Source organism: Eublepharis macularius, chromosome 6 (assembly GCF_028583425.1).
Source record: "Eublepharis macularius isolate TG4126 chromosome 6, MPM_Emac_v1.0, whole genome shotgun sequence".
Classification (NCBI taxonomy): domain Eukaryota; kingdom Metazoa; phylum Chordata; class Lepidosauria; order Squamata; family Eublepharidae; genus Eublepharis; species Eublepharis macularius.
This window is the reverse complement of record NC_072795.1, coordinates 115199686-115217059: the sequence shown is the minus strand read 5'-3', so window position 1 is coordinate 115217059 and position 17374 is coordinate 115199686. Positions and strand designations below refer to the sequence as shown.

The 17374-nt window shown below is 43.1% G+C and overlaps 1 protein-coding gene across 2 annotated transcripts in view; it reads left to right on the top strand.

Moving 5' to 3' along the window:
• MYPN (myopalladin) overlaps positions 1-14987 on the top strand; it is a 102083-nt gene extending 87096 nt beyond the window's left edge. For both annotated transcript variants that reach the window (XM_054983452.1, XM_054983451.1), the window contains exons 13-21: positions 1605-1697; positions 5800-6021; positions 7133-7282; positions 8878-8960; positions 9171-9297; positions 10667-10874; positions 11374-11539; positions 13740-13873; positions 14810-14987. In XM_054983452.1, coding sequence (XP_054839427.1) covers positions 1605-1697; positions 5800-6021; positions 7133-7282; positions 8878-8960; positions 9171-9297; positions 10667-10874; positions 11374-11539; positions 13740-13873; positions 14810-14982 — 1356 coding nt within the window. In that variant the 3' untranslated portion in view covers positions 14983-14987. The remainder of the gene's footprint in view (positions 1-1604; positions 1698-5799; positions 6022-7132; positions 7283-8877; positions 8961-9170; positions 9298-10666; positions 10875-11373; positions 11540-13739; positions 13874-14809) is intronic.
• Positions 14988-17374: the final 2387 nt, after the last annotated feature.

Sequence of the window (17374 nt, the reverse complement as noted above, 5' to 3'; positions counted from 1 at the left end):
GCGGAATCACAAGTGACAAAAGGCACAGGTTGGACACATGCCAGCTTCCCTCAAGTTTTGATGGGAAATGTAGGCAGCTTGGCAGAATGTTGGACAAGTGACAGTTGAAAAGTCCATTGGACAGCAGTCAGAGAGCCAAGCTGCAAGACCAGGATGCCTACATTTCCCATCAAAACTTGAGGGAAGCTGACAAGTGTCCAATCTGTGCCTTTTGTCACTTGTAGTTCCGCTCACAGACTGGAAAAGGTTGGGAACCCCTATATTAGTTTTTCTAGAAAGAAAGTCCCAAGATGCCAGTTGTTAAGGAATTGTCCCTCCATATTTTAAATCTTCATATTTCCTCATGTTTTAGACTATGTAGGCCTAGACTTTGGTTCTACATTGGGGGCCTCTTGTTACTTAGCCTCTGAGATTGTTTGGTAAAATTTAGAATTACCCTGAAGTTCAGATATGTCCTCCCTGGCTCATTTCACAGACAACTGACCTAAAGATGTTTAAATTAACTTGGGGCTTTCCTTACCTGTTTTCATTTTCTTGTGTACATGCAAAGCACATGCAAAGTCCTGGAGAGGCACGATTATGTCCCTTCCGGGAAGAGATGTCATCACACTGGCCATGGCATGTTCTCACGCTTTGTATGGGGCTACTTCTGGTCCATTCGGTACCAAAACTGATTCCAGCAAAGCATAGGAGTGCACCCGCTGCCGACATGATGATGTCACTTCAGGAAGTGTAGTTGTCATGCCTCACCTGGAGCATACCCGGTGCACACTTCCTTGGATTGCCTAACAGAGGCGGGAGATCCCCGAGGGCTTTGCCACCTCCTGCTGACCATGATCAGCAGGCAACGGGGCAAACCTAAGGAAGATTGCCTACCACCAGTGGGCAACTGGGAAGCCTATATAGAGGGTGTGCGGACTAAAGAAGTTTTACTGCAGAATTTGTAGTCCAGCTCCATTTTATCTAGTAGGAATTCTGTAGTTGGTTTCATTGGGAGAGCAACTACAGCCTAAAACATGGAACATATAAACTACTTAGGGTTACCAGGTCCCCTTACCCTCCTGGCAGGAGAGGGAGACACAGCACTTACCTTTTTGAAGTTTTCGCTTGCATTCAAAGCATGTGTGCTCCCAGCACATAGCGCTGACATCATTTCCAAGAGTGACATCATCATGCAGTCCCTAAGAGTGCTCCCGGGCTTCAAGCAGGGCCAATTTGGGGCCCCCAATGAGCCAAATCAGGCATCATGAAGCCCGGAAGCACTCCCGGAGCCTGCGCAATGATGATACTCAAGGGACTAATGTCATTGTACGAGCTGAGAGTGCACCCCGGCAGGCCCGTTCCCACGCCTTTTCCCTGCCTGCCAGGTGAGTGGCAACGGGAAGAGGAGGCTGGGAGTGAGGGATCCCCCACCCTCACCAGGGGAACGGCAACCCTAAAACTATTCCATACTCACTTAAATATACACTGTATACTGCAATGCTAGATAATTAGTCAAATCATAGTTTCACCTCTGAAACTCCATCTGCAGATTTTTCTTTTTTTCATTATAATGATGCCCATAAGTGTTGTAGTAACATTTTCCTGTTACTTCCCTCTACCAGAGAACAACATATGATGAAAATCTGGCTCGCAGGCTTCAGGGACCAACCAATGATACATCAATCTACAACTATACAACTCAGGATGTCTCCAAGGTACAATTCTGCCCTCCCACCAACCCTATGTTAATTTTATAAATCGAATGTTATTATTGTTATTATTTATCAATAGGCTTTGAAAAACTCAAATGTAGCTTCTGGTAGTTACCAGAACTGATGTGTGTGGGTGTGTGACTTAACTGAGGAAAGATTTTTCCTTTAGGAAGTAATTTGTTTGTCATTTTTGACAAAGTGTGAAAAAAGGGTTGGGCCCCCATGTGAATTACAGGAGGGGAGGGCTACAGGGAGCATTCAAAAAGCCCTCCCCCATTAGCACCCCCAGTTCTCACTTTGGCATAAACTTGCTTCCCCAGCCCCTCTCCCCAGCTTCTGCATGGCAGTGGCTCTTTCCCAGCCTACCCAGCCCCAACTTTGGTACAGTGGTGACAGTTGCCCAGCAGGCTTCCCACCCCCCACCCCCAGCCTCCTAACTGCCTCTTTTAGCAAAGCAGGGACCCTCACTGGGCTCAGCAGCAGTGGAAGTCGTTACCCACGCTGGATGTAGTAGCAGAGAGGGCAGAACCTGACCCCCCTGGACCTGGTACAGACCTTGGGTAGCGCCACCAATCCCAGTGCAGGTCCCTGCTGCTGCTGGGCCCAATGCTGGGCCCCACAGCCACGGCTGGTTCCTTGCATTAAGTAAGGAAGAGTAGGGCTGCAAGATGGCTTCCTCCCCAACAGGATGGGAGCCCTGACACTTACCACTGCTTTTTTTACTTCATGCGTGCACTTTGTATGTGTACACTCTTAGCCCAACTTAATAATGTCACTTCTGTGACATCATCACTGGAGCATAAAAGGGTGGGCAAGTGGGCTGGCCAGATGCTCCCTGGGTGCACAGCAGGCTGGGCAGTCGGGTGATCAGACCAGGTACATGCTGCATAGCAGGCTAGGCAGTTGGGCATGCGGGCCAGCCACTTTGTGGGCATGCAGCTGGCCAGGCAGGCAAGCGTGCCGGCCACTCTCCAAGAGTGCAGCAAGTCAGCCTGCTCGCATTCCTGGATGTGCCCAGGGTGCATATACAGTAGGTGTCCAGTCTTTCAATTTTGTTTTCTCCAGACAGTCTGGCAAAAAATGGACTATCTGGGGGGAAGACCAGACATCTGGCAACCCTAAGGAGGGGGTAGCTGGGAGTGGGAAGCAAAGCCAACTCCCCATTGCTGCCAGAACCACCACCAGGCTAGGGCTGCCAGTCCCCTACCTTCAAATCGGGAATGAGGGGGTCACTAGGCATGCATAGTCCTCAAACCATCTGTCTCACGCACATGCAGAATGTACATGTGCACTATGGAGGCCCCAATTATGTCATTCTGGTTGAAAGCCAGAAGCTATGGGGTCTCAGCAGGGCCAAAATCAGCCCCACCAAGACCACATAACTTTCAGGGGGTGATAGGTGGGGGGCAGGGAATCCCCTACCCCCAGCAGGTGGCTGACCACCCTATGCCAGGCCCTCCTGGCCTCTGTCACCAATAGTGGAAGAGATAAGTGTCTTTACAAAAAATACTTTTGTTGGGGGGGGGGTTAAACCCCCTAGTGTAATTTTTACAACTTTTCAGACTTTTCTGCAGATCTAGGGCATCTTCCAAGGTTGCAGAAGTATCTCAAGTCAAGCAAGCCTTTATTGGCATATATAAAATATAAAAGCAGAAGTATCTAGTTTGTAGTCAAGTGGTCTCAGATTTAAGTATCTGCGTTCCACTTGGCTATTAGATGTATGATGTTATGAAGGTACCTAACAATGCAATTCTAAGAAGAGTTACACCCTTTAAAACCCATTAACTTTGATGGACTTTGAAGAGTATATCTCTACTTAGGATTGCACACACAGCAAAAGTGTTAAGAACTAGGTGTCTGAATTAAGAACTAGGTGTCTGTAGGTAAGGATGATCTACAAAATGTTATTGAATAAGAAAGGATAATATTCCCACTGTCAACCGATTCCAGTATGTTTGTTGTGTTATGTGTTACTTACTGTTGTTGGGGTTTTTTGCCAACTTTTGGGTCAATGAGCGAATTCACACCATACATTTTCACTGTTTAAATGGCAATACACACACCAAAAAAAAAAAAATCTTCGGTTTTGATACTCACTTGGCCAGATTTAAATGTCCAGGTTTCCTTGTGATATGTAGAAATGGCAGTTCCCTGCTTAAAATGGGTTTCCTGCTTAAAATATATATGTTATTCACAGTTGATGCTGTTATGCATGGGTTAATATATGGAAGTTTTGTAAAGTATGAGTTTGCATAGACTACATGGCTCAGCTCAGGATTCGGAGGTCCAGCATTATCCCTGGTCCAGACTAATGTTAGTTTTACTGTTTCAGAAGTTCAGAGCACAACACACCAAAGAGAATAGTTGATCTTTTTTTTTTCCTGGAAATTATCACCATGAAATACATTTTGGTCATTAACTTTCAGAAGCACAGGCCTTTCTATTTTTAAAGACATTGTGTAACAGTTTCCAGAAACAACTGAGATGGGAATTTGGCCTATTTTGTAAAGCAATTTGCTGAGACATGCTTCATGAAAGAGAAAACTAAACAGGGTGAAATTCTAGCAGCCTGTTTTGCCTGCCAGCTGGTGAAAAGCCATGGCGCATGCTGACTTTCACATAATGAACGATACAGAAAGGGAAGTGGCCCCATCTAGTGGACGGACAGACTTCATAGTTATGTACGAACACAGCTCTTGCTCAAAGGCAGCTCCATGCTGATTACTTACTGCTTGGCATGGTTTGGCTTGGTGGGGGAGCAGATGGGTGCCAGGAGTGGACTACGAAGTGAAAATGGCCCTGGAGCAAATCATACTGAGTAGCCCCTGCTGTGCTGCTGGCCAGCACTGCTCACTGTGGCCAACACTGGGCATGAGCTCACCCAATGCATCATCCCTCAAACTGGAAGCAGTGCATGAAGAGGCTGCTGGTGAGCTGGCATAAACTGGCATGGCTGATGAGGGGTTGGCTAAGCAGTGCCCGAGGTTCAGGCAGTTTTTGGGGTTGGCTCTGATTGGACTTGGCCTAAAAGGCTGTGCGGAGGGCAATCTCAACTCCCCTCTGTCTGGAGATCAGGGGGTGGGGCCACCAGCCATGTGATCATTTTCAAGAGGTTCCGGAACTTCGTTCCACCGCATTCCAGCTGAAAAAAAGCCCTGGCGGTGGGGATAGCCAAGAGCTTTGAAGATGGAAGAAAGTGACAGAAAAGGAGGAAAGAAAAGTGTATGCCCCTCTGTTAAGTGAAGCAGATGAAAGTTGAGATGAACTAGTTCTTCAGAGCAAGGATGTGCAATGGAGGATTCATGGGGGATAGATCTATTAGGGGTTACTATCCATGGTGACTAAGGGAACCTCCACATTTAGAGACAGTAAACCTCTGGATATGAATGCCAAGAGCCAACTTCAGAGGAAGACTGCAAACTCTATGACCTGTTGTTAGTCCTCTGGAGTAACTGGTTGGCCACTGTGTGAGAGAATAGATCGATCCCTGGCCTTAAAGTCTTGTGGGGCAAGGGGAACCTCTACTCCTGCTTCGCAGACTATGCGGCTGCTGTAGGACAAGGAAGAGTCAGGGAAAGAGATACAATCTTTACTTGAGTGTGGCCTGGCCTGTGTTTGTCCATGTTACTTGAGGCAGGCCAGATGTAAAGGTAAAGGCTTGGATATAAAAAGAGAGGGAGAAACTCTTCTGCCTGGAGTGAAGAAGGTTCACCCCACCACACACACACACACTTGCACGCACACTTACAGGTTGCTGCTGATAGGCAGAATGGGGCAGACGCAATTGCTTTCTTGCCTTACTGTTTCCCTAAGGACCACAACACTACCAAGAGACAAGCAAAGGGATGAAAAGGAATTTGAAAAGCACGTTTTGGTTGCTGATCCCTCTCTGAAAATATGGCCACCACAGGCAAGAGCTAGTTGGGGCTTCACCCACAGCTCCATCCTTGCCGAATCATATTTCCAGGTTTGTTACATGTGAAATGGCTCAAGGTTGGCATTGTTTAGCAACATGGCAACCTCTGATTGAAGAGAATGCATGCCAAGAGATATTTAGCAGTTTGGGATAAGACATTTACACAGATCTTCCAAAACCGTTTTTCAGGAGTACAAGATATCCAGCTTTGAACAGAGGTTGATGAATGAAATAGAGTTTCGTCTGGAACGTACCCCAGTAGATGAATCAGATGATGAAATCCAACATGACGAGATCCCAACGGGCAAGTGCATTGCCCCAATCTTCGACAAGAGACTCAAGCATTTCCGGGTCTTGGAAGGGTATCCTGCCACGTTCACTTGCAAAATTGTTGGAATCCCTATACCTAAGGTAGATGGCATAGAGAAAAAGCAACTGAAAAATTAAGGTCACCTCCCAGTCATTTCTAGTGTCAATGTATCTAGTATTTGTAAGCATTCCTTCCCAGGGACTGGGTGCTTCTGAAGCCACAAATTTCTAAAGTGAACCTTAACTTTGGAGTAAAGGAAACATACTACAGTTCTTAGATCTCTTAGATTTCCCACGCCACCCAAGAACGTGCCCCAGGAGGCGCGTTCCCCCACCTTTTCCTCCGTTGGCCAGGTAAGCAGGGGCAGGGGGTGGAGGGTGGGATTGGGAGATCCCTCGCCCCCAGCAGGGGATTGGCAATGCTATGTGGGCCCCAAACTCTATTGGACTTTAAAAATCAATACCAGCGCAGAAGCAAATTGAGAAGCAAATAATAACTACTTATTCAGCAAAGTGTGTATTTTATTTTTATATTTCCTTTTAATCCAGAAGGATCCCCAAGAAGGCTTAAATAAATACAAGAAAACACCAATACAATAAAATCTTCTCCTACACATAGTACCGTCCTGGGGTGACATCCCACCCAAATCCCAGCTCTCCTTTTGTCATTGTGGTTGCTCCTATCATCTTTCACACCATATTTCTCCTTTGCTCCTAGCAATGAGATGGTCAGTTGTCAGGAAGAACACTCCTCAATCCCTTCCCCACCACCACAGTAGATTTTCTCACATTCTAAGGGCAGAGAGGGAGAGCCCAGAACATCCGTTGAAATGTACGGTGATGACAGTTGGCTGGTCTTCACATTGCAGATAGAGGAGTTGGGCAATATTTATTTTTATTTACGTCATTTATAGTCCGCCTTTCTCACTGAGATGCAAGGCGGATTACACAGTATGAGATTAATACAATCAGTATCAAGTAAGTACATTTCAATACAATACCATAAGGTAAACATATATAGTAGCTTACCTAATACAAGTTCATGCTGGATATAAGATTTGAACTGAGGAAATTTTTTTGTAGCTCAGATCAGTCTCTTAAGCAATCTCCTACTGCTGCAATTTCCTTTTTTAAAAAACAGTACAAAACTTTGTCCTGTTTGGGCCTTAGCCATTGCACTAAAATACTTCTTCTCTTTTAACCATCTCTTTAGGTATATTGGTTTAAAGATGGCAAGCAGATTTCAAAGAAAAATGAACATTTCAAAATGAGCAGGGAGGGTGACGGGACATGTTCTTTACATATTGAAGCGACCACCAATGATGACGACGGAAACTATACATTCATGGCTGCAAATCCACAGGTACCGGTTTGCTCCACTTTCTCCCACAAGCTTAAGTAGAGTGCACAAAGGGCCGTAACGGTGAAAGGCCTATTTGCGCATACCACAGCATTATGTAAAGTATATTTTCCAGTCCTAAATCCCGTCAGATAACAACAAAGAAATGATAAAGCAATGAAGCAATCATGATCAAATTCTAACTGGGCTTTTTTCACTTCAGCTCATCCAGTTCCCCTCCTGCTACAGCCGCCATCCCACATGGCTTTCATACTTGTACATTCTATGATTCTCAGGGCCAAATTAGGCATTATGGAATCCTCATGGCCACCCTAGGGATGTCGCTGCTATTTTAAAGTTATTTCAAAATGTTGTATGGGCCCGCTTGCAGCTTGGTGCTCTTGTTCCCACACCTATCTGTCCAAGTGCTAAAATAGCCACTGAGGGGTCAACCATTCTGGCACGTGATAATATGCCAGGGAGGACAATAGCACCTCAGCCCTCTGATTGGGCCCTTGCAGTATTTTTAAATGACTTCAAATAGGTGGCGGCATCCTTGCCGTAGCCACAAGGATGCTGCCACATCTAATTTGGCCTTTTGGGGTGGTCAAAGAGAACTCCCTCCTTCCATTTTCAACAGCAGAAAAGCAAGTTGGATCCAATCAAATATTTAGGACTGTCATTCAAATAAAGAAATTTTAGCTGACCAATTGTCTAATATTTTCTTGACTGAGCTATTGAATTTGCATACATGTAAATTTATGCATATATATAAATATGCAGAAATTATCACATACTGAAGTCCAATATTTTGGATGATAATGATAAACATAATATTATAAAGATCAAAGTTACAGTGGCCATTGTCTCCTGCTGTTGTTTCTCAATATCTGCCACTCAAGCTGAGAGCTCACAACAAAGCAATGGTGAGAGGGGATTGGGACATTCCCCACCCCCACCCCATACTATAAGATCTGTAGAGTTTGAGAAGGCCAGTATCCACACACCTCTTTATTTTTTCTCCATTTAATTGATTCTCAACCTTTCTCAATATTCGGTGCATCCTAGAGCATGTTCAACCATCATAAGACCTTGTTGGGGAGGAGATTTTTTGTTGTTGTTGTTACTGTTGTTTCATTTACAAAGTTATGTTTTTAATATTCTTGAGGAATCCCCTGACTATATAAGAACTCTCATGTTGTCTGCAAGCAGTCTGCTTTTGTGGCTGACACAAAATGCCCATTTAAATATTAGATGTGTGGCTGATTCCGCACACGTTGGATAATGCACTTTCAATGCACTTTATCAATCGTTTGAGGTGGATTTTTTGTTCCGCACACAAAAAAATCCGTTCCAAATGTTCTATAAAGAGGATTGGAAGTGCATTATCCAACGTGTGCGGAATCACTCATAGTAATAATAATAAAATAATAAAAAATAAGGATTGCCTTGCTGGGGCAGACCAAAAGTACATTTCATTCAGCTTCCTTTCTCCATCACTGGTCAGCCAAAGGCTTCAGAGGAGCCTACAGCAAGACCTGATGATGGCAATAGCCCTACCCTACTGTTTAAAGCTGGTAATCACCCCTGTGTGCTAGTCTTCTGTACTGTTTTAACAGGGGAGGATCAGCTGCTCTGGTCACTTGATGGTGCAGACTTTTCCAATGCGTGGTAGATTGACAACAGCTAACCAGTCTCACAGGTAACCAAACTAATGCTTGGGATATAAATTGTGAGGTAAGCACGGGTACATTCAGCAAATTAAAGTCCGTGTGAGTTCAGCAGCAGCTTTCAGACCTCTACGTGAAAATTAAAAAGATGTCAGGGGTCGGTCAAGTCTGGAGGCCATGTCTTCTAGATCAGAAAAATGCCTAATAATCCTGATCTAAATATACAGGATTTTGTGTTGCAGAGGAAGGTCCCGTGTACCAGAAGGCGATAAGGAGCCAGTACAGGAACGATTTTTCAGGCCATATTTTCTACAGGCTCCTGGGGACATGGTAGCTCATGAAGGACGGCTTTGTAGACTGGATTGCAAGGTACTTGGAATTCCTGGCCGTTTTTTGCTCATCCTGTTGCAATATGTACCAAATCCCCATGCCATGCAGGCTAGATATAGGATCATCACCTTAAAAAAAACTATCAATATGTGACTCCTAAAAAAATTGTAGAAGTTTGTCCCACCAAATTGCATAAGTTTGAAAGAACTCAGGAGACCAATTCAAGATCAACCTTCCAAAACATCATTACCCATAATTTCCCCACCTCCTCCACAGATCGGCTTTCTTAATTTCTACTAACACAGCAGAACAGAGAAATTATTGAGCCCTACTGTGTCAAGAAAGACCTGCAAAATAAGTCTTGAGTAACTGAAGATTCATTGTGTGCCACTCTTCCCACCAGTAATGTGTCAGAGAGCTACATAGCTTTATTTCACTGCCTGTGTTCACCATGGAATAGAAACATGCCACAAGTCATATCTGCAAAGCACATAAAGGGTCAAAAAGATGCATAGTTACAATTGAATATTGAGCCTAGTGCTCAAGTGATGTCAGCCAGGCAGTGACTTCAGCTCATGATAGTAACTTTATTTGCAAAAAGAACAACGTGGCTCCTGAGGGAGCCAGATATATACACCTCCAACTCCACCCCATTTCTGTAACTCCCCAATAAGAACACAGGGACTAGGATCCTTCATTTGCATGCACTAAACAAAAGGTAACATGTTTACATGACCACGATTGGCTCCTATCCAGGGGAAATTATTGGTTGCTGATAATCCTAATTCCCAATAGGATTGGCTACCTGAAGAGCCCTGTTTTCCTTGAAGCTAGCCCAATACATGTTACCTCACACTTTATGGGGAAGCAGGCACACGAGAAGAGGAATTTTATACAGGAGGTTCAAGTAGGCTTCAGTTGGTTCACAATGTTCATACATATTATTAATAGTACATGAGGGATTCAAAAAGCACATACATTCCTCATGAGTGAAGACAATCGTCTTTAAATATTCTCTCCTTCTTTAACTGTGTCAAGCAATCATTTTTTCTGCAAGTATTCTTACTTTCTAACATGTTCTGCCAAGCAGTACCCTAACCAGGATAGCCCCAGCCAGCCCGATCTCATCAGATCTTGGAAGTTAAGCAGGTTCAACCTTAGTTAGTGATTGGATGGGAGACCTCCAAAGAAGACAAGGGTAGCAGAGGAAGGCAATGGCAAACCACCTTTGTTAGTCTCTTGTCTTGAAAACCCCAGCAGGGGTTGTCTTAAGTCAGTTATGACTTGATGACACTTTCCACCACCACCTGCCAAGGTGCAGGGTTTTAAAAGATGCCATCAGAAAATAAAGCAATAGACACGTCTGTCATTCTGTCACTTGCCTGTAGCTTGTTTTCTTATCCATCAGGTGAGCGGGTTGCCCCCTCCAGACCTGATGTGGCTTCTGAACGGCAGGCCTGTGTTGCCAGATACCACTCACAAGATGCTTGTCCGAGAGACTGGAGTGCACTCCCTGCTTATTGATCCCATCACACAAAACGATGCTGGGATTTACACTTGCATTGCAACTAACAAAACAGGACAAAATTCATTCAGCCTGGAGCTCAGTGTTGTAGGTAAGTCTCTTTTTTATAAGGAAAAACAATGAAAGTATTTGTGTTATATGAGTCCTACCCAATCAGCAGATACTTTATTTGCATTACCGTGCCAATTGTATATTGTTTTAGTTCTGTCTTGTATTGGATAGTTTATATTTAGGGTGGGTTTTTTAAAGAATTTAATGAAACCAACCTTGAGTTTTTAATTAAGAAAGGCAGGATATCTATTTAATAAACAAAGTGCTAATATGAGTAGGACAGTAAAAGGATAAAAATGATTAAGATTCCACTTTCGAATTTCAGCAATAAGGAAAAATATGTTTTGCATAAGCAAGATGAACACTTACCATTCTCAGTGTCCACTGTAGACATACAAAAGTATAAGCACACACTCGCTACACACGCACACATGTGTCTTTTAGAATCTTATGGAAGTTTGCATTATACCGTTTCCAGTGGCTGAATGCAATTCACCACACAAGAATCACACCTGCTTTTTTTCCTCCCTCTTTTCCAGCAAAGGAAGTAAAAAAAGCTCCAGTAATCCTGGAGAAGCTACAGAATTGTGGAGTCCCGGAAGGGCACCCAGTCCGACTAGAATGCAGAGTGATTGGAATGCCACCCCCAATCTTTTATTGGAAAAAGGACAATGAAACCATTCCTGCCAACAGAGAAAGGATGAGGTATTTGCAGGATTTAAGTGCTTTGAAAATGGAATTGTAGGTCCTCTGCAAGAGGTCAATTTAATCCTTCCTAAGGCCTAAGAACAATAGGGACCCTGTCCTATACATGTTCCTTCTTACCAATTCGTCTATTTCATCCCCATGAGGGGAATAAGAGAGTTTATGGCCTTGGTCATTTCCTATATGTAGGGAGTCTGAGGGTGCGTAACTGAAGCATATATGCATAAAAATCACTGCATGCGCATGGCTTCCCAGAGCATGTAAATGCAGCAACTGTATTTACATGAAGGATCATTACACAACAGTTTACATCTGAGGATTTTTCTTACATAGAACAGTGTTTTTTGTAGGATTCTAGGAAGTGGTTTTCAATGCAGAAACTTGGCTACTGAATTTATCATCTGTTTGTAAGTATTCTGACAGTGCAGTCCTATGGAGAGTTACTCCAGTCTAAGCCCATTGACTTCAATGGGCTTAGACTGGAGTAACTCTTCATAGGATTGCATTGTTAATGTACTTTCAGCTAAATTTAAGAACCTATACATCTATTTTGTTTGAATAACTGTTAGATTCTACTTCAGTGATGACTTCCATTATAGCTAAGATTGTCACTTGATCTTAATTTGAGTCACCGCGTGGCTTTTAATTGATTGATCAATTAATCAATTCTGCAGAAGTTTGCATATATGCAAAAATATTCTAAAAAAGGTCCATTCTTCCTTTGTTGGTAGTAGAGGTGTGCTCTGAGGAAATTTCCATTTCAGTTTCCAATCCAGAGCTTCTGAATGAACTCTGTTCCATTATTGGTTTGTAGCAGGTGGGCTCATGCCGGTTTGAATCTAATCCATTTGGGTTTTTTCATTATCATGAGTTTTGACACATTGAGCAGGGCTTTTTATCAGCTGGAACACGATGGAACGGAACCTCTTGGAAATGGTCACATGGCTGGTGGCCCCGCCCCCTGATCTCCAGACAAAGGGGAGTTAAGATTGCCCTCCGCGCTGCTCAGCGGTGCGGAGGGCAATCTAAACTCCCCTCTGCCTGGAGATCAGGGGGCGGGGCCACCAGCCACATGACCATTTTCTCCGAGGGCAACCCACTGAGTTCTGCGTAATCCACCTTGAATCTCAGTGAGAAAGGCAGACTATAAATGACATAAATGAAATAAATACATAAATAAAAATTATTCCGCCCCCCCCCCCCCCCGCATCCTTCCAGGGACCATAAACATACTCAACACTCTGGAACTCTACAAGCCGCACAGCGCCAGAGTAAGTCAGCCCTGTACTCTTTACACTCTGTGTGGAAGGTTTACAAGCAGCGTGATGCATAAAATACCTTTGCTTGCAAGGAGAGCAGGCCGCTTTCTACATTTTCACTTTTGAATTGGGGACGGATCTTGGGGTGTTTCTGTGTGGAGATGTGTTAAATGAAAAGCACTGATGTTGCACTGCAATACTAAGGAGCTTTGTTTCCAGTTCTAAGCACATTTATTTGGAAGACCCATAGAACCAGGTTTTAATTTTGCTTCTTGTCAGGGCTTTTTTTCAGCAGGAACGCGGTGGAATGGAGTTCCGGAACCTCTTGAAAATGGTCACATGGCTGGTGGCCCCACCCCCTGATCTCCAGACAGAGGGGAGTTTAGATCGCCCTACGTGCCGCTCAGCGGCACGGAGAGCAATCTCAACTCCCCTCTGTCTGGAGATCAGGAGGCGGGGCCACCAGCCATGTGACCATTTTCTCTGAGGGCAACCCACTGAGTTCTACCACCTCTTTTCTCAGAAAAAAAGCCCTGGCATTGAGTATACGCAAGGCGAGTGTTGGCTGCACGTGCACATATCCACATTGTTCTTTTCAAGGGGGGTTGGGGAAACAAGGCTCTGGGGCAGCTGTTTTTGCAGCTAACAGCACCAAAATTGCCTAGAACACAGTCCTCCCTTCAAATCATCAACCCACCAAGTTTAAGCGCACACACACACACACGACACCAGGGCTTGGTGTTTATGAACTCCAAAGAATGCTTGAGGAAAGGCTTCAAAGCAAGTGTTATTTTCCATGGGGTTGAGGAAACAAGGCTTTAGTCACACTTAACCAAAACCTGCAAATTTGTTACCAAGCATTAGTACTTACAGGACTTTTGGCATACCTAATAGCCAATAGGCTAAAATATTGAGAACTTTTTGGGTAATTTTGTTTTTAGTATGCATCAAGATGCTACCGGATATGTTTGCCTTCTGATTCAGCCTGCTAAGAAAATGGATGCCGGTTGGTACACTTTGTCTGCAAAAAATGAAGCTGGTATTGTTTCCTGCACTGCTAGGCTTGATATATATGGTAAGTGGTTATTGTCTAATTAATACAATAACAGGACTTATTGCCAATATGAACTCTATGTCTGACTCATGCTGTTCATTTGCAGAGCTTCTTTGAGTCAGGCCTCACCCTTTTACTTAGCTGGTTGGCATAAGTTGGTTCTGCTCAACAATTTAAGTTGGAAAGACCATGATTTAGTCATACTGGTTTAATGGGAGATTTAGGAGGCATCATAGTCAACTGGGTACCCCCCCGTTGTTTTTTTGCATTGTTTTTCCATCCTTTTTCAGACCTGATTCTTTTTGTGGAAGGGCAATTGCAGCACCAGTTGTCCACGTGTGGGACTATTGAGGCAAAGTGCTACTGAGCCACCCCATGCTACTGTTTCTTGCCTCTTTTTTAACCCTTCAGTTTTCCTTGGAGGTGTCTGAAGAAGTAACTCACAAACGCTTCTCTGGCATAAATGTTAGTCTTTAAGATTCTTCTGGACTCCAGCTTATTGAACATTCCTGAATGTATCCATTAACTGGATGGGGAGAGGCTTTAATGACTCCTTTTTTCCTCGTTAGAATGTATCTGACTGCATTCAGTCCAGAGGAAGTGTCCAATATCTTCTCTGATATTGCAAAGGGTGCTGGGATCATCTCTTAGCCCCTGCTTCTTTACCAGCATCACAAACAATATTGTGGTCCCTTGGGTTCCTTAAGCAGCTAAGCAAGTGCTAAGGGAGAGGGTCTAAAGCTATTGATAATTTGCTTAATATTTGTTAGACTCCACCTAAGCAAAAACTAATTTAGTCTATGGCAAATGTGACAGACCCAAGATGTTCACCCTAGTTGTTAGGATCTCACTTATGAACTGTGAGTAGACATTATCACAGTTTTAACATATGATTGAAAGCAGATATTTGAAACAGAAATTTGTGTCTCACATTAATATATATTTTGGTCACTTCAGCTCAATGGCATCAACAGATCCCTCAGCCAATAAAGATTCGCCCTGGTGGTACTCGATATGCAAATCTCACCGGGCAAGGACTCGACATTTTTTCTGCTTTCTCTGCTGTGGAGAACCCAGGGCGGTTTTCATCATCACCATCCAAGCCTGTTGTGGAAAGTGAAGAACTTTAAAAAAACAAAACTGTTGGTTCCAATCCTACCTGCGAAAAAGAACTATGAAAAAGAATGGAAGGTACAAGCTGGGAGACTCAAGGTTTACAAGCAACTGTTCTCTGTTTAATAAGTGTACTGTTGCTGGAATTCCTGTGAGTAACATATAAGACCTCGGTGCAGCGTCATACTGCTGGATCATGGTAGTGTAGATGCCGTGCAATAAGTTCAGTGCTGTGTTCTTTCCCCCCCCAAAGCGCTATACATGGAAGAGACCTAGCTTTTAACCTGGAAGAAGGGCTTTTCTCTTTTTACTGCTTCCATTTCTTAAAAAGCTATTGTGCCTAAAACAGGTGATAGGAAGGTTTCTGGATGTTTGGTTGAGAGCTAGCAGCAGCAGTATCAACACTGTGATACATTCTGAACGAAGGTAAGCCATATGACTTTGAATGTAATCTTGAAAAGGCGGCTGATGGTCATGGAGCACAAAATGAATTTTAAAAAACCACTGGATGATCATTTTAATCAGAGTACACATCAATAAGAGATCTGGTGAATTCAAAGCTGGATAAATATAGTATGTAGGAACCACTATATACAGCATAACTTTTAAAATGTGTGTGTGTTTATATTCCATTAACTGTGTATCAGTGGTATATTGAATCATACCATAAGACACCATGCATGCATTTTGGACATGAACATGTGCAATTAAACAGCCTATATCCTGTGAAGCACATATTATATAGACACCACAGCTACCATTGCTATATGCATTTTGAGGTGTGCTTTACTGCCCCCGCCCTCCTATTTTAGGAAATGCCGAATTAGAAGCAAAAAAAAATAGTGTTGTTTGTTGTTTTTTGTTTCATGGACTTTTAGATATGAATTCCTTTCCACTCTTCAAGTTAGGGGAGAGGAGAAAGTGCTTCTAGATGTGAAGTACTAAACAAAGAGAAACTGTGACCTGGTCCAACCAAAGTACCAAACATCTTTCAGTTTTGTTTTGGATTGTGATAGAACTCTCCCTGTTTCAAAGAATAATTTTGCATTTATGAGACTTTTAGCATCAGTAATAAAAATAGCTGCATTTAAGGGGGAAGTAGTTGATAATGCATCTAGTTAATTAGCTTGCCCACAATTCTGTTTTATTAAATATTCTAACAAAGTCTGCAAGGATAGGAATATACGTTAGCATTTTGTCTTGTGTTTGAACTCTTGGATCTGATGTATGATTTGGATTTCACTGCCAGGAGATGAGCTCTGACAAAGACCTGTCATAAAGCACAAGAATAATGCTGTATTATTATTAACAATAAACACTTGCTTGGATTTATAATCACCAAGAACCACGCAATCCCAGCCGTCACAAAAAATATAATTAAATCCTAACACAAACCCAGGTTCTGGAGTATTCTTACCTTTTGCGCTAGTGGTAAATCATAACCTGCCCCCTATCCAAGTTCATTTGCTGCTTATATTTAAGCTTATATCGAAGTGACTGAAGGATCTAGCCCAGCCCATGGTAAGTTGCCCAGAGATCTAATGATTCCATGTTGTCAAAATATTTGTACTTGAGATTTCTTTTGACCGAGTGGAAGAGATACACTAGAAAGGCTTTTTGAGAGAGGTGAGCTCTAAAGGATGGATATAATTGAAGGATAGACTGCTTATCAGTTCAGCACAGTGTGCCTGACAGCCTGGATATGGGGAGGCAGAATAAAACAGTTGGAAACTGAATTCCGTCGTAGCTAGCTAGCACTGAGCCTGACGCTGAACTCAGCAAAATAGCGTGCAATGGCATGTTTCCTGTATGGTGGAATAAATGAGGCCAAATCCTAACAATTCTAGCACACATTCACTATGAGATCAAGGACTGTTGCCTATATTTTAGCAAAATTGCTGTTGCTTTAAAAAAAAGGGAGGAGGGAAAATGGAGCCTCAGCCTACTAAGGAATGCAAAACTTGTGCGTGAAAGTCCTTTTTAGCTTTGTCAAATAGATTGGAATCTTTCTCAGAATATGTATGAGAAATTAATTATCACTTTTCACTCTTGCTATAAAAAATATTGGGACATTAGTTTTAGTATTAAATACAAATTGTGTCATTGTATTCTTGTTTCAGTTAAAACTCTTGTAGAGGAAGGAGCAGGATGTTATTTTTGTAAAGGCTATTCTTTAAAGAACCAAGAAACCAGGTGATTTACGCCATTTGCCGAAGGCAGCATTCAGAGCTTGCATATGATACAGTGAATGCCCAAAATTTGTTGAGTGTTAACAATCATATGGAAAATGTTCCATACATTTTTTGTGTATGTGCCTTATTTGTGTATGTGCTTTTTAACAATCATCTGATTGTCAACATTCATAGGTACATGTCTGAAAAGGACAGGAAATCTCTTTTCAGCCATTAG